The sequence below is a fragment of the Pelophylax lessonae genome (assembly GCF_965119305.1).
Source record: "Pelophylax lessonae genome assembly, chromosome: 3".
Classification (NCBI taxonomy): Eukaryota; Metazoa; Chordata; class Amphibia; order Anura; family Ranidae; genus Pelophylax; species Pelophylax lessonae.
In genome coordinates this window covers 395,727,822-395,753,439 of record NC_138770.1, presented here as the reverse complement: position 1 = coordinate 395,753,439, position 25,618 = coordinate 395,727,822, and the positions used below count along the sequence as shown (strand labels likewise).

The window sequence follows — 25,618 nt, the reverse complement described above, 5'->3', positions numbered from 1 at the left end:
AATTTTGCAGTTCACAATGTATATAATGTATATAGTGTGAATACTTACATAGCTTGATCATATCTGAGCTTTACATGCTTGTACAAAAATTTAAAAACATCTGGTTGGTCTGGATCTTGTCTGGCGATATATGACAATATAGGTTATAATTTCATCAAGCTTGTAGAGCCACTGGAAGCAGAGTCAGGTGGATGCCTCACATATAAATGGCCATCTGAAGTCCTATAAGGAGGAAGCCAGGAGCGACACCTTATAGGTATATCGTCCAATATAGATGCCACCAATCTAAAGGGATGGGCAGAAAAATACTTATGAGATTGTGCCCTGATTCAAGAAGAATGACAGGGAAATTGATGCAAAATTGCTTAAGCCGAATGAATCAATAAAAGTGACTGGAGACCAAAGGTAAGGGCAGTCAGAGTAGTAAATAAGTATTGGAGTTACCTTGAGGTGGTGTAAATCAATGTGCATGTCCTCTCCAGCCAGCAACCAGCAGACAAATGAATTGTCTGTGTGTTGGGAGAGGTGTGCTTTTACCTGATCTAAATCAGCTGAGATGGAAAGCAGCTGGCGTCCAGGAAGGGCTTCCTGGATCGCCGGTGCCGGGCCCGCCCCCAAACCTCGTGTGTGTCACGCAGCCTTCGTTCCACCGGCACGGTGATCGAAACCGGAAGTGCGAGTGCACTTCGGTTTACGATTGGTCACACGCCGGCCTGGGCAGGCTCAGCGCGAGGAGGAAAAAGACCAATGGGATACATCGCTATGAAAGCGATGTGTCTCACCGTGCCGGGATGGCCAGAGACAGGAGGCAGCATGTTGACCTGCGGATGGTAGAGGGTGCTGAACCAAGCATCCTTATGCAGAGGATCACATAGAAATCCAATGCAGCGGTATGCTGTACTGTGGCTGAACACTATGGATAAGGGGAATAATAGGGAAGACATATATGTTTGTATATGAGATGAAACCATTTATCGCCAGAAAGTTTGCAACCAGGTGTTTGGTAACATCAATCACTAGAACACAAAGACAACAATGGAAAGAGGGAAGAAAAACAGAGCAATTAGAATGGCAATATCACAACCAAATACTGCACATGAAATTATTCAGGCTGCAAAGGGTGTAATGAGGGAATATTCAGAGAAGACATATATAAATTATCTATTATATTTTAGTCAATCACTACTTTCCACAATGACACACGACATGACCATGTCAGACTTCATTGGGGATGAGTGGAATAATCTAATGGAGAAATACCAGCAGGAATTTGAACAAAAAGAATTCATAGAGACAGAACTCACCTCCCTGTTTTTCCAACTCTCCAAATTACTAGAGAGGAAATCCACATTTTTTTTGGAATATCAGATCATTCCAGGAACATATTAGGGAAAAAATCAGCCCGTTTGGCCTTAGGGCCCAGGTGTTCCCCATACTCGAGGATTTAACGCCTGCGTTCAAGACCAAATGGGAGGAAGCCCTACAGCAATGCTCTGCAACCCTCATGAATCTCTTCATTGAGGAATATACATTGAGAGCAACTAGATTGGATGTCGATATAGCCTCCACATGTGAGAAGATAAAAAGATTCAAAACACATACCACATTCCCACAGCGGGAGGCCAAGCTTAAAGAACAACTGGACACCTTTAATAAAACCACTTTAATTAAAAAACAAAAAATCCTAAACAAAGATAGGAGTATCTTTCAGCAAGGCAAGGCTTATCATTGGATCACCAATAGGACTAACACTAGATTTCCTAAAAGAGATACCAATACACCACCAACCCAGCCCATCCAAAAACAGCCACCTATTTCTAAGCCTAACAAAACTCCAATTGAGCGACTTAAACGCCCTCATTACAATGATTCTGGCTCTGAACAGAAATCTAAAAAATCTAATGTCAAACCTCAGCACAAAGAAGGTTTATCCCTTTTTCCACCACCTATGGAATCTTTACCAGTAGACACTCCCACACCACCCTTATCACAACCCAGTACCAATTCTTTGGCCTTGCCCACGCATCACTCATCCACTGCCAATTTACAAGACCAAACTTTTTTAGACCTCATCCACCAACGAGCCCTTCAACTCACACCCAAACCGCCCTCGCTGCCCCCCCCCCCCCCACTTAGCTCATCCCCCTCACTCCACTCCTCACGATTCTGTAGATTTTTCCATTATTAATCTATCCAATTATGAGCTATCTGAAGCAGAACTTTCTGTACTTCAAAAAGGCTTAAATTTTTGCCCCACATCCAACATCAATAAATTTGAAATTATAAAAGATCTCCACTTGTTCGCACGAAAGCTTAACTTTAAATACATCTATCATAAAGAGAACAAAAAAATAGACAAACAAGATCCAATTCTAGATACATTAATTTCCCTCCTTGAAGAGAATGAAGATCTGATAGACCGAGTGGATCTCACCTCCCTATTGGCTGGTATTCCCACTGATTCTACAGAACACAAGACAGCAATAAATGACCTTCGCAAAAATGCATATCCCCCAATTAAAAATGCGAATATAAACGCATTTTTGAGAGGGAAGCAATCAACAAATTGTCCACTAACAAAGCAATTACCATTAAACAGGCGGATAAAGGTGGCAACATCGTTATTATGGACAATGTCCAGTATATACAGATGTGCACCAATATCCTAAAAAATTCAAATTGGTATAGGCGTATAACACCTGATATAGTTTCCAAATATAATCTGGAATTCTATCATCTAGTCGATACTGCCTATTTAAACAATGTCTTCCCAAAACAGACCTGGGAATTCATTCGGACCAAGTTCCCCATCACCCCGACCTTTTATGGGCTCCCAAAGGTGCACAAAAGCACCACCAATCCACCGGGGAGACCCATCATTTCAGGCCGGGGGTCCATCACGGATAATGCGAGCAAACTTGTGGACGCTTACCTTCAACCGTTCGTCCAGATGTTGCCCTCATTTACAAAAGACACCATACAATTTGTAAATAAAATTGAAGATATGTGGATCCCTCCCACTGCCTCTTTAGTTACCATCGATGTAGAGGCCCTCTACAGCTCAATACCCCATCACAGAGGTAATGCAGCTGTCAAGCACATCATATCCTGTCAGGGACAACCAGATGCGTACAGTGAGTTTATTCTGGATTTACTTCAGTACATTCTCACTCACAATGTGTTCACCTTCAACGGCTCCCACTACCTCCAGGTGCAGGGAGTAGCGATGGGCACATGTTGTGCCCCATCCTACGCCAACCTGTACCTGGGGGAGTGGGAGCAATCATTCTTGGAGGATGAAACATTGTCGACATATACTGATCACATTAATCTCTGGGCTAGATACATAGACGATGTATTTCTAATTTGGGATGGCCCCATAGAGTCACTTCAAGCATGTCTTGCTCGAATGAATAAAAAACTATTTCAATTTATCATTCACTATGAATGTTGACTCCAACCATATTACTTTCTTAGATGTTGAGATTATGCGAAGTGAAAATAGTACTCTACAAAGTAAACTCTATCGTAAGCCGACTGCAGGAAACACGATCCTTCATGGATCAAGTTTCCATCCAACGTCTCTTCTTCGGTCCATCCCAATTAGCCAATACTTAAGGCTTAGATGCAATTGTTCGGATTCTGAATCATTTCAGGCAGCAGCTGATGAACTTCAGAAGCGACTTTTACGGCGAGGCTACTCCAAAAAGTCCCTCAAACAAGCATACCAACGAGCTATATCTAGCGATAGGAAAAAACTCTTGGCTCCTACAACAGCCAAAAATTCAGATATAAGTGGCAAGTTGAGAATTATCACCCCATACATACATCAACACTGCAAGATTAAACAGATCGTGTCCAAACATTGGCACCTTCTGTCTTCTGATCCAGTCTTGAGTCAACACCTTTCAGACTTACCCAACTTTACCTTCAAAAGAGCTCCTGCACTCAAAGATAAGTTGATTCGCAGTGAATTTGTTGATAGGCCCTCACTCACCTGCTGCAAATATAAAGGGACCTTTATGTGTGGCAGCTGTAAATACTGTGGCTACATGCTTACACAGAAGAGCCCAGTATTACCCAATGGAACCATTCATAAAGCCAAACACTTTGCCAATTGCCGTACCATCGGTGTCATTTACCTTTTATTGTGCGACTGCAAGTGTTTTTATATTGGCAAAACTAAACAAGAGTTTTGGCAACGGGCTTACCGTCATATTTTGAGTATGAGGAAGTCCGATCCAGACCTCCCTCTTGGCAGGCATGTAGCCACAGTACATTCTGGCAGAATGCCCAAGATTAAATTTTTAATCTTGGACCGCATCCACCCGGGCTCTAGAGGAGGAGACTGGAACAAAGTTCTCCTCCAACTTGAGCTAAGGTGGATCTACCATCTCAAGGCCACCGAACCCCCAGGTTTAAACGGCACATTATCATTAAAGCCCTTCCTTGAATGGTTCAGCTCTGGAGGGATGGAAACATAAGGTTAATTCTCCATTGGTGTGTAACATTTAATGTTTCTCCTCATGTCACTCAATTCTTCAATTGCTTATGCCTGTGTATATGCCTTCTAATATCGTATATGGATTTGATAATTTTTTGTATTACATGTACTCAAATATCTAGTTCCATGTATCATTCCTATTGTTATATTTATGTATGTCTTCTCTGAATATTCCCTCATTATACCCTTTGCATCCTGAATAATTTCATGTGCAGTATTTGGTTGTGATATTGCCATTCTAATTGCTCTGTTTTTCTTCCCTCTTTCCATTGTTGTCTTTGTGTTCTAGCGATTGATGTTACCAAACACCTGGTTGCAAACTTTCTGGCGATATATGGTTTCATCTCATATACAAACATATATGTCTTCCCTATTATTCCCCTTATCCATAGTGTTCAGCCACAGTACAGCATACCGCTGCATTGGATTTCTATGTGATCCTCTGCATAAGGATGCTTGGTTCAGCGCCCTCTACCATCCGCAGGTCAACATGCTGCCTCCTGTCTCTGGCCATCCCGGCACGGTGAGACACATCGCTTTCATAGCGATGTATCCCATTGGTCTTTTTCCTCCTCGCGCTGAGCCTGCCCAGGCCGGCGTGTGACCAATCGTAAACCGAAGTGCACTCGCACTTCCGGTTTCGATCACCGTGCCGGTGGAACGCAAGCATGTAAAGCTCAGATATGATCAAGCTATGTAAGTATTCACACTATATACATTATATACATTGTGAACTGCAAAATTATCTTTGTATGTGCAGATTTTACAATCCATGACTCTTATATGCATATGTTTGTATTATTAGAGTACCGCTATGAACTACCCCTGAAGAAGGAGCAAGCATTTGTCTTCGAAACATGTCGGGTTTTTATGTTCTAGCATCATAAGCTTTTTCTTTATCTGCCCAATGCTTGTACAATGTTTTTAAATTTTACTGTTTTCTACTTTTTGTACCCAATAAAGCAAATATTGATTATATACTAGTTCACCAATTCCTATGTGCCTTTAAAGTCCCAATCAGGGGAACCCCTTCCTTTTGCATTGTTTATAGGGATGTGGCACACCTCAACATAGGTCATTAGCACCCCTCTATACCAAAAAAAATTGGGAGACCTAGAGTGTCCTATGACAAAGGAATGGTTTAAAAGAATTGAGTATATCTATGAAATTGAATTTTTAAGTAGCCATGAAGAAGATCAATTAGAGGTTTAACACCACCTGGGAAAAATGGGTAGAACTCAAAAGAACGAGGAAATACGTGGAGATAAGGGGTGAAAAGAAATAGAAAGAGAAAAAGAGAAGGGAAGAAAACAAAGAAGAAGGTAGGAGAAAGAGAGTAATTGGTAAAATATGGGGAGGGAATAGGCGGGATGGAGCAGGTGGGGGGGGGGGGGGGGATAAGGGAAGAAGGGTTCTTTTTTTGTAATACGAATATGTATTTGTTGAATTATATGCAGTTTATATTTTTCTGTTGGTAAATGAAAAACAAATAAAGGAAAATTAAAACAGAAAAAAAAAAATTGAAATATGGTTGGGGCTAATGAAAAATTAAAAATGAGATCCAAAATCTTGTTTGACTCTTAATTTAGCTAAAAAAAAAATAGATGGCTGATATTTGTTTGTCACATAAGTTGATACATTACTAGGGAGGAAGGTTATTTAGGCCTCACATGTTACGAGATTGCAGCTTCAAGTCTACCCCTGGACTTTAAACCTCTTGGTAGCAATAAATGGATATCATGTGTTTGGACAATGATTTATAGACCCATGTACTGCTACATAAGGTAATAAGCACTGGCTGCTTTCACTTATGTTTTATTGCAGTAATAGTAGGCAGCACCCCTAAGCGGCTAGTCAGGGGAAGATGTGACTAGCCTGACATCAGCACATTTTTTAAGAGATGAAGCACAGTTGCTATAGGAAGCTTTACATATTTATGATATGAATACCTAGAAAAGTACACAAGTTTACAGGTACTGCACCAGTACAGGACTGAATTTATTGTGTATTTCCTGTAATCAGACTTTCGGTTATATATATGACAAAGCCTCTTTCACAATGGCTTTTCTGTGACTACATTTTTATTCATGTGATGCAGGACAGAGAGCTGTCTGTAACAATATGAGTGATTTAATCCTTTCACGCTTACGTACAAGAGCCCTATGTGTATTTTTTAAATAGATTTGGGCCTGCAGGTAGGCTTCAGGTGTTGTATATGTCAAAAGCGAAAATAGAACTAGTCAAAAAGGAAAATAGAACTAGTTTTCCAGTGACTTAGAATAGGGTCCTAATTCATTATGTTGCAATTGCATTTAAACCGTAACTCTACTTTTGTTGAGAAAAAAACATTGCCTCTGGGTGATCTCTGTACATGACAAGGCTTTTAACAAACTTTGTTGCAGATTTCTACATTTTGTTATTCTGAAGAAATCATTGTTTGTTCCTCTGTGCCCCTGTGCTGAGTGGGTCTAGTGGGAGTGGTTTTATAATTATCAATCAGCTGTGCACCTGTAGGGCAGTAATGGGGAAAGTTGCTGGGCCTGCATCCCTTTAGACGTGTTACTATTGGGAGTATCTCACCAAAAATGACATTTTTGTTGTAGGGGATGCCTGAAATCTGACTTAGTGCAGACTTCTGGGAAAATCAGTGATCCAATCAAACGATCAGGAAATTATGTTTCTTGGGTGTGGTCAGTACACATTCTGTGTACAGAACAGCTCCATTTAGCCATATTGCATTGCATTTTCAGAAAATTACAGTGGCTGCAGAATGAAAAGGAAAGGGATTTTTTAATATCATTCAATTACAATATGATTTGTGTCGCAATTGTATACGCTATATTATTTTTTCTTTATTTGCTATTTTTTTCCCTATGAAAGGAGGTACCCTTTAAGGCATAGCCGGTGCTTCAAGCTGAACTCCATGCTTATTTTGTACTGCATTGGCACGATGTTAGTATCCATTACTCATACCCGATAGGCTGCTGAGTAAACTGGAAATCACTGTAGTATTTGGAGCTCTTTCAAATATGACTCAGGTTCTATGTAAGTGGTTAAGTGTAAGGTTCCACTGCACACTGACCACAAAGGATTGCTTGCTTGGCACCGCCATTATTTATAGAACGCCTTGTATTTATTTTGATAGGAGGGGGTGGTGATCTTACAATCTCCATCTCATACAATCAGAGAAAGTCTTGTATTTATTGAAGAAATACAAGGCATTCTGTAAATGGCAAGGTTGCTGAGCAAATGACACCTTGTGCCCAGTGTGCAGTAGGGCAGTTGAACACAGAACCTGAGCAGTATACAAAAGATAATGGTAACTACTGTTGAAACACTGACTAATACAGTACAGTGATTTCCAGCGGCCCATTGGGTAAGAATAATGCATATTTACATTGGACCAAGCTGGACCAATGTAAATATACAGTACAATACAACGCATTCCTGGAGTTCAACTTTAAAGTAGCTGTGAACAAACAATGTTAGAGACACTTTCTAATACAGTTATAGCTATGCAGGCACTATAACTGATTTTGCTTAGTTTCAGAAATTATTTATTTTACCTTTATTTACAAGGTAAAAGGTTCTGTCATTCGGGAATGGAATAATCTAAGGTGTACTCCTGGTGGATCTCCCACGGCTTCACACGGGTACAACATTTCTTATCCAACCACTTTTCCCAAAAAGGGCTGCCCTCCAGGAGATGCATGAGACCCCATCATTGTAATTATTTCAATATTTGCAACTTCAACACTGAATATCATCTCTCTGTCGAGCCTCAACATACTCTTTCGACAAAACAAGCTCCCCGGGCCTTATATTTGGCCTCTATGCCTCCTTAACCACTTGCTGATCTCCCCGCACAGATTTACTGCAGCAGGGCGGCTCGGCTGCACATATTCACGCAGATCTACGTGATTATGTGCACGCGGTCTCTGCGGCGCGCGTGCCGCCGGAGCTGCACTCCCACTGTGAGTAGACAGAGCGGGAGCCACACCAAGAGTCGGCCTCCCGCCGGCCTCCCGCGCCGCCTCAATTGCCGCCGGCCTCCCGCAATCTTCGGGGAAACTGACACGTATTTGATACTCCCTAAAAAGAAAAAAATTAAGCCCCTGCATGGGTGAAACTGGAGCTTGCTATGTTTCTGCTTTGAAAAACTGAATTGAAGAAAATCTATTGAAAAAAAAAAAAAAGTTCTGTCATGTGACCGTGCATCTTTTCTTCCTAATAGTGGGGAGCAGGGTTACAGTGCTGACACACAGTGTTCCTGTATTTCATAATCTGTTCAGCCTTAGGCAAGATGCAGGCTCTGCTTGAGCAGGGGGCATGTTCAAGAGGCAGGCTGTGATTGGGAGGGTGTGTGTGTCAGAGGCAGGCTGTGATTGGGAGGGTGTGTGTGTCAGAGGCAGGCTGTGATTGGTTGAGGGGGCTGGTTGGTGACTGAACAAACAACCCAATACAGGTGTACTGTGTTGTGTGCGCACAGTGCCCTGTATTTCTAAATGGCCAGACAAAGTATAAAAACTGACTACGCTGACATGGATCAGCTTCTGTGCTTTGCGTGGTCAATTTAGAACAAGGAAGAAAGGTGACTGGCAGGATCAACCAGGAACTTCAGATCAAAGAAGTACATGAAAATCATAGAAACTATGATTTATAAAATACACATGTGAACACACACACAGTGTAGAAAAAAAAATATTTAGGGTCACGTGCACTTTAAGGCATTCTAAAACAACATACAGTAATACTGATGAGGTGAAACTTTAGCATGTCCTAGGTGCACTTTAGGGAGCCTTAAAGCGGAGTTCCAGCCTGGAGAAAAAAAAATATAAAGTCAGCAGCTACAAATACTGTAGCTGCTGACTTTTAATATAAGGACACTTACCTGTTCAGGGAGCCCACGATGTCGGCACCCAAAGCCGACTTGTCCACTGGCTGCGGGTGCAGGTGCTGGCATCCTTACTAAGGGAAACAGGAAGTGAAGCCTTGCGGCTTAACAGCCTGTTTCCTACTGCACATGCCCGAGTCACGCTGCCCTTTCTAAATGGTCCCGCTGCCTTCTGGGACCTGTGTGTCTCCCTGAAGGCAGCGGTGGGAAGGAGGAGGGGTCGCAAATGACATAGGTCCCTACGGTGCCCTTACACAGAAATGGGAGCCAGTACCTGTTTTTCACAGGTATCCGCTCCCCCCCCCCCCCCCGAAAGGTGCCAAATGTGGTATGGGGGGGGGGAGCAGTAAAGCAGAGCTTCCACTTTTGGGTGGAACACCACTTTCAGTGCTCTTGCAGCCTGCTGAAACAGGACCTTTGTGTTACCCTCTCTTGTCATGTGGTTGTAAAATGCACACAAAAGGGGAAAAGTGAGTGGCAGACAAGATAAAGAATAATTTGGAATGCAAATGTCAACTTTGCATACATATTACTATTGCAGGTCATTTAGATGCAGCTGATACCTTTTTCTCTTATCTGTTTCTGTTTGATTTTTTTTTTTACATATATGACAGAAGAAGTAATTTCTTAAGTCTTACATTTCCTGCTGTGTGATAGACCTTAGAAGTGTGCAGCTTGCTTATATCAAAGTATATTAACACAGTTATTTCACTTTGAAATGTTATAGTTACTTTCTCTAACCACACAAGCAATGAGGTACATTTCTTGGTACATGTCATATTATAGGTCACAGCACTAGAACAGTCATACCACAATGTAAGACTGCCTGGTTTAGCTGAAATGTAGGTCAGGATTTGCTAAAGAAAGAATGTGATCCCTAATGCATGAAAAGCCAGTTTCAAATAGTTTTGTCAGGTGATGTTACCACAACTTGAAAACACAATGTCCTATACCTCCGGAAAAATGCATGTTAGCATATCATGGTCTACAGCAGCCAATCATTTACATAATTATAAAAACTGTACATCTTTTGAAGCAAGACCATAGAGAAATATTATAAAGATTGCTGTTGCTGACCTATCACAGTAAAATTATATTGGTGTGGCTATCATGGTGATCCAATGATTTTATATTTTTTGAGACTCAGACCTGGAACAAACATGCAGATATAGTAAGGTATTCTGACTGCACTTTCTAGTCTGTAAGCTTGTTCTGGTCAACTACTGAAACCAGCCAGGCATCTAGTATAGTTACAAGGTGGTCAGCAATGACAGCCTGTATTTTTATAACTACAGGTTTCCTCTAAATAACTGCTTGTCAACCAGAGTTGCAGACACAATTTATGTGAGAAGAAGCCTCCCTGGCGGTATGATTATTTCAGATTTTAGGTGCTGAAAGCAGTACCATTATTTTGCATGTAATTCTTAAGGATGAGCAACCCAAACCAATTTACATATGATTTTTTTTACTCTGCGTTCTTTATAACATTTCTGGTATGATAAAGTTTGAAACACAAAATCATAAATTATAATATAATAAATAACTATAAATAAGTTAAATATATATATATATATATATATATATATATATATATATATATATATATATATATATATATATATATATATATATATATATATATATATATAAAGTACAGCAAAACTGCAGGCAAGGGCACTGGGGGGCAAACTAAGGTCAATTTATTTTATTTAGTTATGTAATCCAATAGGATTACAATAAATCAGTGTGTTTGTGTGTTTTACTTTTTGAATTTGCCACTGGTTCCACCCCCCTGCGAGCAACGCGACGCTCACAGGGAACGGAAGCCATGGCACACAGCATCAGGCGGACGATCCAGCCGCCGTACACTGCCGGAATACATTGCGGGATCCCGGGGACAAGGTAAGTAACCTCTTCCAGGATCCAGTGATTTCTCCCTGGCGGTACCCAGAGTGTTACTCGGGGTTACCACTAATGGCGCTGAAATTCCACCCCGAGCCACACTCGGGAATACCACCAGGGAGGTTAATGTATGCATACAATACTATCTATCTATCTATCTATCTATCTATCTATCTATCTATCTATCTATCTATCTATCTATCTATCTATCTATCTATCTATCTATCTATCTATCTATCTATCTATCTATCTATCTATCTATCTATCTATCTATCTATCTATCTATCTATCTATCTATCTATCTATCTATCTATCTATCTATCTGTTTTTTCTTTATGTCTTTATTTAAGGAAAGACAAAGTAGACAGCTCAAAGAACAAAACATAACAACTCAGGTGCTGCTTAGGAATGCATATGCACCAAATAAAGCTAGCCAATAAATACAGTGTTGTCAGTAACCCCTGGTTATGGCTTAAAAAGCATAGGATGGAAAATCGCGTGATAACAAAAAATAAGGTAGTCAGCCTAATGGTGCAAAAACCCCTGTGACCTGCTACCCGCATCATAGGTTGAACTGGATGGACTGATGTCTTTTTTCAACCTCACAAACTATGTAACTGTATGAAACTATGTAACCCGCTATAGGTTGGTTTGCAATGGCTACCCGATTTTGGAAAATGGAGTAAAAGTAGAAGGAGAGTGAATCTACGAGCAGGAAGGAGGAAACAGAGAATAAGGAGCAAAGCAGTGATTCATAATGTAATGAGCAGGTGGAACCTTTTTGATGTGAAATAGCTCATAGGTTGGCAGCCCAGCTCTACTGACATGAGCTTGAGTTCCCAAAATGGAAGTACCTTGGGGCAGCTCCAAAAGATATGAATAAAGGAGATCTGTTCCTAATAGAACCCTGTAAGACAGAATCTTGAAACCCTGTTCTTGAAACTTATTAGCAATAGAGGACTTATGTGCAAACAAAATTGCCCACTCAATTTGGGCGGAAGAAAAGGTAAATTGCAGATTGCAATTTTCGTATGTAATGTGGGATGTAACCTGGTTAAGGGGTGATCAACGATTTGTTTAGCTGTGACAAAAGATGAGGCACGTACAATGTGTCTCTACACAAGTTTTCAAATACTGTAGTGTCCAATAGAGAACCTAAACCATGTGAAATATGTTAGCCCTCAAAAAAATGGCAATAGTCATATTTTGGCCAAGCATCTATAGGAGGGTCCAGTAAGTTTTGAATGCCCGTCAACGAAGCACAACTAGAAAATGCGCTTCGGCGTTTTTGTCCCCCACGAGGTGGCAGATGCCAATTGCCGTTCGCCTTCTTTGTCACCCTAATACATGACGTTAGGGGTTGGACTTTTGACGCCCACTTTGAGAATAAATGGGAGGGAGAGTAGATGGGGGATTTCCTCTTCCCTTCACCATATGAAGATCAGTTTTACACTGTTAGCCTTCTTACTCATGGTGGGTATATGTTTACCCACATGCACACTTTTACATCTTACTCACTACTTTGGGGCTTGGTGGTTTCATTTTCCCCTTTTTTTCTGCCACTATCCTTTGAGATAGATTGTGTTCACCCTTTTTACCATTTGCACCAATTTGGTTACAACTCACTCTTCCTGTTTTCATTTAGTTGGTCACCTAAATACTCTGTCACATCACCTGTAGAGATACATACACACTTGTGTTATAATTACTTTTTGATGACAGATATTGAAGCACATATCCTCAATTATGCTATATTCACCTCCCATTCTATCTCATTTCCTGTGGGTCTCCATTGGTTCCACCCCTTCAGCTCCAGGCCAGATTCACCTCACCACCACCAGATGGAAATGCTGCTATGGGATTCTGACTCAGCCGATTTGTAAGTATGGGGTCCCTTATGGAGTCCGCCACGATTTGCTTAACTTGATTTACCATCATGGTTTATATCCTAAATCAATGTTTTATCTTTAGATATGTTTCTTACGCATCTCCTCCTAAAGAAGTGAGCGTTGGCTCACGAAACACGTCGAGACTAAAATGCTGTTTATTATCATGTATATACATCTGTATTCCACAATCATGTATCATATATTGAAGTATTACCAATCGGTTTGGCATGTTTGTATATATATTTTTTAATGTTCTATGATGATTATTTTTCTACTTCAATAAACTTGTAATTATGTTTACTATATACTTATTGGCCATATGTGTTCACCTCATTTAAAGTCTCGGGGCTAATTTGTCTTGATTTGTGTGTTTCTACACAAGTTTTCAAATACTGTAGTGTCCCGTAGAGAACCTATGTGAAATATGTTAGCCCCTCCCTCTAATACACTGCTGATCCCCCTCCAACCCCCCTAATATACTGCTGACCCCCCTGGCCCCCTCCCCCTAATACAATGCCGATCCCCCTCCCCCTAATACAATGCTGTTCCCCCCCCAGCCCCCTCCTCCTAATAAAATGCTGTTCCCCCCAACCCCTTCCTCCTAATACAATGCTGACCCCCTGGCCCCCTCCCCCTAATACGATGCTGATTCCCCCCTCCCCCTAATACAATGCTGTTCCCCCAGCCCCCTCCTCCTAATAAAATACTAACCCCCCCTGATAAAATGCTGACCCCCCTGGCCCCCTCCCCCTGATACAATGCTGTTCCCCCCCAGCCCCCTCCTCCTAATACAATGCTAACCCCCCTCCCCCTAATAAAATGCTGAGCCCCCCGGCTCCCTCCCCCCTAATACAATGCTGTTCCCCCCAGCCCCTCCCCCCTAACCCCCCTCCCCCTAATAAAATGCTGACCGCCCCCCCCGGCCCCCTCCCCCAATACAATGCTGATTTCCCCCTCCCCTTAATACAATGCGGTTTCCCCCCCAGGGGGGGGCTGGCGGATCAGCATTGTATCAGGGGGAGGGGGGGGCGGATCAGCATTGTATTAGGGGGAGGGGTCAGCATTGTATTAGGGGCCCTAATAGGCTGTTTACACGTGGCAGCTCAGGTTCTGCTCAGCTCAGCCTCACACTGTGACCTGTCCTCCTGCTGCGATGATGCTGCTGGGGGAGGGATCGGTGCCGTCATGCAGAGATGCAGGAGATGATGTGATGCAGCGGCTGGCATAGGAGAAGATCCATCGCTGGAGCCGGAGCACAGCGGGGGCTGGGGCTGCAGCGGCCAGTATCAAGCTGGCCCCATCTTAAAGCGGCGGTAGCGGCGGCCCCATCTTTAAGCGGTGGTAGCGGGCGGCCCCATCTTAAAGCGGCGGTAGCGGGCGGCACCATCTTAAAGCGGCAGCGGCCCCATCTTAAAGCGGCGGCAGCAGCCCCATCCTAAAGCAGCGGCGGTGGCCCCATCTTAAAGCGGCCCCAGGAAATTTCCCGGTATCCCGGTAGGCCAGTCCGGCCCTGCCTGTAGGCACATGTACAAATAGATATATATTTTAAACTAGTGCTCCGCATATTGCATAAATGTATATACATTCCATTGTTTTAGGGAATTTGAAGAGGCCATGGTGTATATATATATATATATGTATATATATATATTGTGAGGCACTAGCTGGCAGGATTGTGTAACAGGTCATCCAGGTTTCTTACATACACATAGTAAGGGGCTCCAAAGTTTGGCTAATGACAATAATTATTTTTTTTTTTTTTACATCTTGTCTTGTTTCTGGAACCCAGAGACTTTGTAGGGCTTTGGATGGGAAGTGTATAAGTCTCCATTCTTAGGTCCACATCTTACCCATAAGCCACACCTCAATATTAGTGTCAGCTGTTCACAGGCCTATATAGAACATCACAGTTTTATCTATAACTATTGACCTACCTCATATAGTTCATTTTCATGTCTCCTCTGCTCTCCCACTGTTACTGCAAGCATCTCCTGTAACAACACATTTAATATAGGTAAATAGCTCAATTTAATATTCAATTACAGAAAAAAAAAGAGAAAAAAAGATAGTCAGACAGATTGATAGGTAGATATTTTTTCAATCAGTTATACATAATCACCAACTGCCATAAATGTAATTAATATTCTATGTTTCCAGTATTTAATAAAAGGACACACCTGCTCTTTCTGATACAACAATTGATGTTCCTGTTGAAGAAGGTTTTCATAAAACATGGAGTAGACTTCATAGTTGCTCCGCTCTCGTGCCATGACATTACAAGCCAGTGATGTAAGGCAATGTTCTAAATGCTCCTTTCTAAAAATCACCTACAGTACAAAGAGCACTGATGACAGAGGGAAAGTACAGTAATCCATACACACACATGAATTTGTTGACAGCAGATTTGTTCGCCATTTTGACCATAGAGTTTTTTTTAAATATTTTCTTTAAATCTGATGCAAAAAATCTTTTTACCTCTGTTGTGTTATCCTGGTGTTTACTCATTAGCTGCTGTACAAATTCTTCCATAATTTGTGGCCTATCAGGAAAAAAGTTTTCTTTTATAGCTGGCTTCTTCCACAAATCTAATGAATTGAATGGGAAAACCAATAAACATCGAAAAATATGGTTTAGCTGACAGATTATTTCCCTTACATCATGGTAAATATTTAACACATATGTCAGCTTGTTTTAAATGCCAGTTTGAATAGCTTCTACATTTTTAAAGGCTTCAATTTTGTTTACATAAAAAAATATCATTGGTATGTATTTGAATTAAAATTAGTCTGACCCCTTGCAAGATACACTTTACTGGACAGGTTGGCAGAACCTTAATTTTCTCTAGATGTGTTATTACATGGAACCAGCTTGCAGGTCAGCAGTTCCAGTGGCTGCATGATGGTTCCACATCAGTCACTTCACTCACAGTGGGGACAAACTTTAGCTTGACTGCCCTGAAATCCTTCAATGGTATTAGAGGCGGGCAGAAGTATCTCTTCTCGTAAAATACTACTTTAGTAGGTGTTTGAGAGTAAGCTGCCAGCCCAAGGTAAGATTTCAGCTTTACCAGGCTACTTTTTGGAGCCCTTCCCCATTCCACAATTCTATGAAACTAAGTTGTAACCAACACCTTTCATAAAATGAAAGAGAATACATGTAATTAAATTCATATTGTCTTTATTTATGCCTGCATGCTTACAAAAGTGTGAAATATGTTAAAGTCTATCTTTAGCCAAAACCTTTTACTTTTAATTTCGAATAGCATGGGGAAGGGACAGAAACTCCAGTAGGCTTTTTTTTAGTGTCTGGGTCATTTCGTCAAAGGAATAGTAAACCGGATCCTATCGCCAGACCATTCATTTCAATAAAAAGCTTCCCATAGTATTATAGAAGCATGTTATATATTTTATGGATATTATTTACCTGCAAAGCTTCCCTTGTGTAGTCCTGAGATTGCTGCTTGGTGCTGCCATCTTGGATGTGTTATCAGCAACCCCAGCAGACTCAGAACTGTCATTCAAATGACACATATTGGATTTCCCTTTATTCTTCCCTCAGCCGCTACAAAAAAAAAAGGTTGTGTAGCTAGGTGAGGGAAGGAATAAAGGAGCTAGGCCACCACAGAAATAATTAGACACTCTCAGAAGAGTAGAGAGTTATGAGGTGCAAGGAGGGGGGCTGTGCTAAAAATTTACTTTTCTTGGGAACTCTAGACAAAGATGTCTCTATTTCAGGCTGGTCCTAAGCATGGTATTAGGAAACCGTTCTACAGACAGTATTTAGTAGACTACAGTTCCTAAAGTTGTGTAGCCAGTCCTGCTATGGCAAATTTTATCTAGGTACATCAAGAACAGACAGTATTTAGTAGACTACAGTTCCTAACGTTGTGTAGCCAGTCCTGCTGTGGCAAATTTTATCTAGGTACATCAAGAACACCAAAGGCATGTTGTAAATACAATGTCAATATATTCTTTGAATTGGTAATGCCTAACTGCTGTACAGATTTTACATTTTTAGATAATTCTGTAAGCCAGTATAACACTTATAAACCTTATGCCATAAGATTTAAACATCTACTTTTACACAACTTCCATTTATTTATGCATACAGTGGTTAGCATATACTGTTTAACATTATTGATTCCATTAGTACAGCTGTACAACAATGGGGTGGGTTTATTAAAAGAAAAGTGACAAATGTTAGAGCTTCAAATGGTAGTCCAGCAATTATGGCATCACACATACTGTTCAGTCGAAAGTAAGCCCTGAAGCGATATGATTTTAGGGGTTTCACAGTTCTCACCTGTTGGAAGCCCTCTTCCTTCTCTTGTTCTTTCAGATACCACTAATGTAATCTCTTTTGAAATCTTTTTCTGTACATCAAGGACCATATCACTTTCAAAACTTTCCATTATTTTCTTTAGCTGGAAAAAAATGTCTTCAGTTAACATGTAGCACAGCTGTAGGCAGGTGTAATATTTTCTAATTAGAAAGTACAGGGCCTTATTTTTTTAAAAAAAGTTATTCTCTAAAGTAGAGACCAACTCTAGTGTGGACAAATAGATTAATACTGGACCTCCCAATATCAGATTATTTTCTTTAGCTGGAAAAAAAGGTCTTCAGTTAACATGTAGCACAGCCGTAGGCAGGTGTAATATTTTTTAATTAGAAAGTACAGGGCCTTTTTTTTTAAAAAGGTATCCTCTAAAGTAGAGGCCAACTCTAGTGTGGACAAATAGATTAATACTGGACCTCCCAATATCAGATTAAAATAAAAACTCAGCATACTTACCCTGCTTCAGTTGCTTTCATCTGCTAAGTCACCTACTCTATTATTGCTACTACTCTTCCAGGCTTAAAGATTTATAATGTAATTTAACCCAACTCCTTTGGTTCTTGTTTTCAATGATTTTTATTGAAAATGTTTTACAAAGTACACACAAAATTAGTGCAAAATATACACATAAAAAGCAGTGCATAATAACTGTGAGCAGTGGTACATCAGTAGCAAACAATGGCCAACATGGCTATAGGAGGTCAGCACAATAACATGGCAAAGGCCTACAACCTAAATAACAGAAAACAGGAACCATAAGGTATCAGGAGAGACCATTACCATGGATAGGCAGGTCCAGCTAACCCAAATATTTGGTCTCTCTTGGTGTAAGTCCCAGGGCTAGTGGCAAAATTGTGACCCTGCAGAGTCCTGCAACTCCATTGGTTCTATAGTATTTTTTTTTTTTTTTAAGGGTAGTGGGTGGTCCAATGGGGTAGAGACAAATGGAGTGCACCCAAGCCCAGAGCTGAGCTTTAACAATAGGATGATTTGTTCTAAAGTGTAGTAAGGTTTCTGTTTTTGTTTTTTTTTGTTAAAATTTCCATAATTTCCATGAGGCGTGCCAAAATGTGTAAACATGGATCATGTTACTGTGAAACTACCATTGCACATTCACACAATAGTATACTCTGTAACCATTGCCATACTAGATGTATTTCCACTTTAAATTAAAAAAAAATGTATTTATTTTGCTTAGTTGCTCTTTCTACGGACATTATTATATCATTAGATATCTAAATCAAAGATTAAGCAACGTTTTATGACTCATGTCTTAAAGTTCATATCTGTTAACCTATCCTATTAGCTTGTTTTTGTAATCAGCTCATTTGTTACTTGATCCCTGAAGTGTACCATAAATTTAGAAAAAAACAGAAAACAAGTGACTGCTGAGAAAAAAAATAGACAGGCTGGGCCTCAAAGTCAGTGAATCACTTTAAAAATTAGGCATATTAGAGCTTTATTTCCAAATGTTACGCTATGGTACTACTTAACTTTCTGGATGCATACCCACTGAAAGTTGAAGCCCCATGGCCAAGAATGTTGGTGCGTTTGAGGAGGAGCAATGGGAGGAGGCCTTACAGGCAGTACAGGAGAGCTCCCTGAATGTATATCAGAAACTTATGCAACTATTTTCTTATGACAATGTAATATATCCCTACTAAGTTGCATTAAATATTGGAGAGACCATAGTGATCTAGTTCACCTCGAAACTTCATCAATACTGGACAGAGGTTATCAGTATACTTAGCGCTGTGTTTCAAGTGTCAATTCCAACTGACCCAAAGCTACATGTCTTGGACAGTCTGCAATTGCAGAAGTTCTCCAAGGAGGCCATTGCAATAGCTATGTTTCAAGCGCATATGGTAATTCTTACTCACTCACTCTACCAACCTGTAAAGAATGGATAGCCTATATGGGTGACACCCTTCAGAAATGTATTTCCTAGCATAGGGGTTTCCTTGACAAGTTTGAAAAGATATGGGCTCCATGGCTGGATTCCCCTGGACTTAGCTCATTGGATTTAGGGACTAATAGGCTCTTTTAGCCTATTTTGTTGTAGTTTATGTATATTACACGTTGACTACTGGGGATAGTACAGGGCTCCATTATAATATAATCTGCCCTCACACTCTATACTGTGTTAATTGGAAATATATTTTAATAGCTGGGAGGTCTTCTTTTTGCTTTAGATTCTTAGCTCAAGTGTTGTGCACTGTTCAATGCTTGCAATCAGATTATGTTGTATTGGAATCTGAATCTAAATTGTACTGGAGATGCACTATTATGTACTGTGTATATTTTCTTTATGCTTTTATTCTCAATAAACCTATTCTGATTTTAAAAAAAAGGCATATCGGCGAATCTGCAAATTGCAATATTTGTTTGGGCCTTCTATATCCTCTTGCCGACCACCCGCCACAGATATACTGCAGCAAGGTGGCTCAGCTGCGCCTATCGCCATACCCATACGTCGCTCCTCGGGAGCGAGCACGCGTGTTTTTTTTCGCGAGAGGGGAAGTTGATCTGCGGGGGCACCTGCGATCACTCCCCGGGAAGACAGAACAGTGGTCTGCCGTTAAAAACGCAGCAGACCATTGTTCTGTCAGCAATCAACACAGGGCTCCTGTGTTCCTCCTATTTAGGAACAGAGGCCCCTGTGTTTATTCCATAAGCCCATGGTCAATATGTAAATCGCTGGGGGTGTCAATACAAAGTTAACGATACCCCCAGATCATTACGCATATCGCAGTGCAAACTGTCAGTTCGAACATGAATCGGATCGCATAGGTGTGAACAACCATCGGATCCAATTCTGGTGCGGACCCAAAAAAGTGTCCTGTGCGAGTTGTGTCCGAATGCGATGCGAACTCAGCCATACAGTCTGTGTGGCTAAACATGCATTGCACATACATCGCATGTGATTTGCAGAGCAGTGCGCTCTGAATCATATGCAATGTCTGTCATCGCAGATATGTGAACCGGCACTGAATGTAGTTTGGCAAGTTATGACCTGAAACTATATTGTAACCACATACTTCCTGAATTTAGTTTGCAAGAGCTGCAATAAGCCCAATCATTACTATGTGGTTTTGTATGTCTAAATACAGGAAGAATATAACAAGGCTTATTGCTTTTGACACTCAATAAGTGTCTTCTGTTCAGTTACCCTAGTACTGTTTTCTCTTTAAAAATCACAGACTTAAAAAAAAAAATTGGGTAAGATAAATCCTCACCTGTTGAACTCGAATGTCAATCTCAGATGCCCCTTCAGGAGGAAGCACCACCTGAGATCTCAGTGTCAGCCCTTCAAATTCCCCCTCCTTTCCCAATTGTCGAGCAATTGCTTTCATAGTAGGATAAAAGATTTCATCTCTACAATAGAAACCCATCATTACAAAATGTTATATCAATTATCTACAATCACAGACATATCAATATTCATAGCCTGCATTTCTGTTCGTGTTAGTTAAAAGCAAGGCAGTGTTAGATTACTGTAATAATAGTCTAAGCCTGCGAAGGCTATTTCTGTCCGTATACAATAGCTGCAGAGTTCAAAAGCTAATTGATACAATGTAGCAGCCAGCAGGCAATTTTCAAGCACCTGAAAATGTATTTCCTTGGCAACAACAAAAATGCCTTAAAGTAGAACCATAGGCAAACTTTATTTTTTTACATTTTTATTTTGGATAGAGTAAGGGAGGGTTTTTTACCCCTGTAAGGTTGATGTTCGCCATCTCTGTCCCATTGGGGTGATTTAACTTCACTTCCTGTGCCATAGCCATGAAGTGATAGGAAATCCCTGCAAATTAGGGGAATCTCCTGGGGAACCCCAGAACTAGTGTCACCATTGGAAGATTTCCCCTTTATTGCTTTTCTGAGGACAACCCAAAATTTGGGATTTTCTTTTACTTTTGATTTCACTTTCAATGATAAGGGTAAACAGGATAAATAGAGAAAGTGAATCTCCCTAACAAGGACACAGCAATAAAAACCTGAGCTCACTACAGAGGACATTACAAGGAGGCAGAAGAACACAGTGAGAAATTATTTCATTATAAATATATGTCAGTACCATTAGGTAGTGGATATATATAGATTTTTTGGAGGCATGTGTATTCTTACTTAAAGCGGACCTTCAGTCATTTTTTAACATTTCCATCTTTTAAATCTTTTGCCCTTGTTGTTTTATTTTTGGATAGTAAAACATTTTTTTTCTGCTAGTAAATACCTTATACAGCCCACTTCCTCTTTCTTGTCTGGTAAAAAGCCTAGGCTAATGACATGATGCACAGCTCTCACTCTCGTGAGAGTTTGCCAGCAAGGGAGGAGGGGTGAGTTATAGGAGAGTCAAGGAGAGCTGCAGAGCTGGAGGGACCTGAATAATGGCGGAGATAACAGGAGACTGCAGAAATCCACGAGTATTCATCGAGAGAGGAGAAATGTGCAGGCAAGCAGTGGTGTGAGCTTGTCTGTCTGTCTGTATATATATATATATGTGTGTGTGTGTGTGTGTGCGTGTATGTATGTATGTATGTATGTGTGTATATGTGTATGTGTGTGTCTGTGTAAATCCAGAAAGTGAACAGGCAGCAGCTTCAGCTGCCCACAGTTAAAATGGCTGCAGCCAGACTTAATGGAGGGAGATGTCTGCATGCAGCATATTTGGCAAATACATAATCACAGTATATATTAAATATAATGCAAAGTGATTGGAGGGAAGCTTCAGAATGGCAAATATGTTTTTATTACAAATTATGTGAGCAGACTGCACTACCTCTTTAAATCTTGGAGCACTTTGTTTAATTCTTCCAGATCTGTTCAGTGATCCAATATGAAATTGTGTCTCTGTGCAGAAGCATCCTGTAATACAGACCAGTCACTGCTGCTCTTTGTCCTTGTACAGAGTGGCTGGTCTTACCTCCACCCCCTCTGTCATTTTTTGCAGGCAGTCTGTAGCAGGTGGGCCTCCTGCGTCCCTCCCACAGCTCCACAGCCTATGTACAGCACGGTGCTGATGTCATTGCTGCTTTTACAATGTATAACTCGGTTCACATATTTGCAAATCGGATGCGTTTTTAACCACATCTGATTTGCATAACATGTGAATTGGACCGGAATTCAATGGACCCAGCCTATCTGGATTGTAAAGGCATTTGGTGCAAAGTTTTTGTGCCTAGAGAGTTCAACTTCGGGAAACTCATTTTAAAGAATAATAGGACATTCTAAATAAAAGATCAGATCAGTGATAATGAAGTCAGCTCATATGCTGGTCCAAATGAATGTGTAAGCTTTCAGAAAGGTAAAATGTAATTTGTCTGGTTGCATTTGAAGAGCAGTCTGGGGAGCTGGTGCAACTAGGGTAGCCACCTCATCCCTTTAAACCAGGACACATATTAATTACGCAGATTCTGTGGCTGATTAAGGTGGTAATTAAACTCACTTGGTGCCTTATGTGCATTATATCAGCCTCAGAACATGTGTAATTAATGTGTCCTGGATTAAAGGGATGAGGTGGCAACCCTAGGTGCAACCTAGGGTTGCCACCTCATCCCTTTAATACAGGACACATATTAATTAAACAGGTTCTGGGGCTAATATAATTCACATAAGGCATTGAGTTTAATTTCCATCTTAATCAGCCTCAGAACCTGTGTAATTAATATGTGTCCTGGTTTAAAGGGATTAGGTGGCTACCCTAGCGCAACACAAGAAAAATCAAATATTATAAAAGCAAGTTTTTAGTGTGTACTTAACCAATCAGATTACCTGTACATTTCACAAAACTGTCTATACAGACGAACGGTGTTTATTTCCTCAACGCCAAGTTTCTTTTTTGCCCATCTTTCTTTAAATACTTCCAACTGTTTCCACAGTATTAGGAAGGACCTCAGCTGTCTGTATTCTGAAAGTGGATCTTGGTGTGATTGCTCCATTTGGGAGCTTTTTGACACTGGCTGTTCTTCGCCTGCAGGTGATTTGTCAGTCAGCATCTAGAAATAAATCAAAATGTGAACAATATAATTTGGACTAAAAAACTTCTGTGTGACTGAATGCCATCCTATCAGTGGCAATATAGTACTAGCTAAGAAAGATAACATACATTATATAATAGGAAGATGTTCACAGCACCTTAAAGACCCATTCACACCAGCAGCTGCACTAGAATGCAGCTGCTGGTGTGCGATAGGATGACAGCGGGGCCGATGCGCCAATTGCAATGCATTGTACGGTTTACAGTTTTTTAAGCAAACTTTATTGAAATGTCACAAGGTGATATTTTATTAAGTTCTATTGGCTACAGTGCAATGCAAGGCAGTGGACTGCATCCTGGTGTGCTGAAAATAAAACACTGCATGCTGTACTTTTTTTAATGCGCACCACCACTACACAGTGGCGTGAACTGCCATGAGAGGGGACAAGGCATTTTGCCTTGTATTGTGGTGGGACTGTACTGTAATAGCTGCCTAGAGCAGTCCTGCTGTACTTTGTATGAATGGTCCCTAGATAACACGTTGACTATACCTTATTTTAATCCTTTGTTCGGTGACTATGAACAAAGGTAAGCCACGCTTGATATGGTTATATTGTGTAACTGTGAAATTAAAAGTAAAAAAGTAAAACATTAAATGTTTTCTGAAAAATAAATCTGAAAAAGCTACAGCAGGTCTTACAACTGCTACAGGACCCAGCAGACCACAATGTCTGGGGCTTTCTGACCGAGGAATCATTTATTTCTATAGCACCAACATTTGGCAGATCATTTTTGAAATGTATGTAGTTTAGGCCCCTCTAATAGCAAATAAGTCCTATAATAGTTTTGCTGTTGTACACTATCATCCACAGCATGATCCAAAGCATAACACTTGACTTACAGATAAACTGGATGGAATGTAAAGACTTGACTTTTTGATCATGTCCAAAGCTTTGGCACGCCCCTAAAGTCTCTTTTTCTTATTGCCTAACAATAGTGTATCTATCATGGAACTAAGGCTGGCCATGGATTCCCTGTTTTTTTTCTCTCCAATCAGCCATAGGGCTAATTAAAAAAAAAAATAAAAATTGATTTTCCCATCCACACAAGTGAGGTGGATGGAGGAATTCTTGCTGCTCTGCCATTGTATTCTGTCAGTGAGGCTGTCATTTTATTAGGATCTATAGAGGGAAAACACTGGCCTGGTTTTCTACAGGAAGTTGACACTTAATACCGGAGCTGTATATGAGCTTTACTGCTGCATTGTGTTGTACCTTTGGATGTCGAGATTGGTTACAAGCGCATTTGATCCATGTCCATATCCCTATGTGTGTGGAGGCAAGAGTATATTCTGAGTGGTTTTGCCATAGCCTTTTGGCCTGTCCATTAAGTTGGGGGCCCACTTCCTCTGGTAAGCAGCCATTTCTCATTTACCTACCACGGGTGTCTTCGTCCTGCTCACCATATCTTGGGACTCAATCTTTGGATTACAACTTTCCATCTACTATCCATTTTTGGGATTCATGACCCCTATGGACTTTCTGTGTTTGGTTTTGTTTTCATCACTGCACTCATCACCAATGTGATATATTTATCATTTTAGTTGTTATTAGCGCTACACTATTTTGATACACATTTTGCTTGGATTTCTATAGGTCCAGTGTTTAGCTGCTAATACTTAGGACCAATTTATAATTTGTCTTGTTAATATTTAGCGCAGGGTTTTCCCCCTTGATTGTATCGGCTGTCAGAATACACTGCTCAGTGGCTGCAGCTGCTGATCAACAAAAGTTTCACAATGGTCCCTTTTGACAAAAGTCGATCATTAGATCAGCTTCTGTCAAGCGAAATCTGCTATTGATTGAAATTCGCTAGATTCCCTGCTGAACTGCCTGAATTTCATTCATTACATTTAAACTTAAGAGGTTTACAAAAGGGATGGTATCCTATGTAGTTATATGTACATGAGGTAGTAATTGGACATTTGAAAAGAAATGATTACAAATGTCTTAGTTCTTCTGATGAGGATTGGGGAGACACTTTGCTCCCCACATCTGATGCGTGTGCAGGAGAGCTGAAGCACCCAAATGATGCCCATGGGACTACACAGCAACATGATA

At 40.7% G+C, this 25,618-nt stretch overlaps 1 protein-coding gene across 1 annotated transcript in view; it reads right to left on the bottom strand.

Annotated features, from left to right (window-relative positions):
* The window catches only part of LOC309551714 (uncharacterized protein), a gene marked incomplete at its 5' end in the record, with an annotated part of 213,716 nt that overhangs the window by 66,012 nt on the left and 122,086 nt on the right, over positions 1-25,618 (bottom strand). Inside the window, 6 exons of the mRNA XM_082252399.1 lie at positions 15,124-15,180; positions 15,367-15,516; positions 15,665-15,774; positions 17,492-17,612; positions 20,761-20,899; positions 23,294-23,517. Coding sequence (XP_082108525.1) covers positions 15,124-15,180; positions 15,367-15,516; positions 15,665-15,774; positions 17,492-17,612; positions 20,761-20,899; positions 23,294-23,517 — 801 coding nt within the window. The remainder of the gene's footprint in view (positions 1-15,123; positions 15,181-15,366; positions 15,517-15,664; positions 15,775-17,491; positions 17,613-20,760; positions 20,900-23,293; positions 23,518-25,618) is intronic.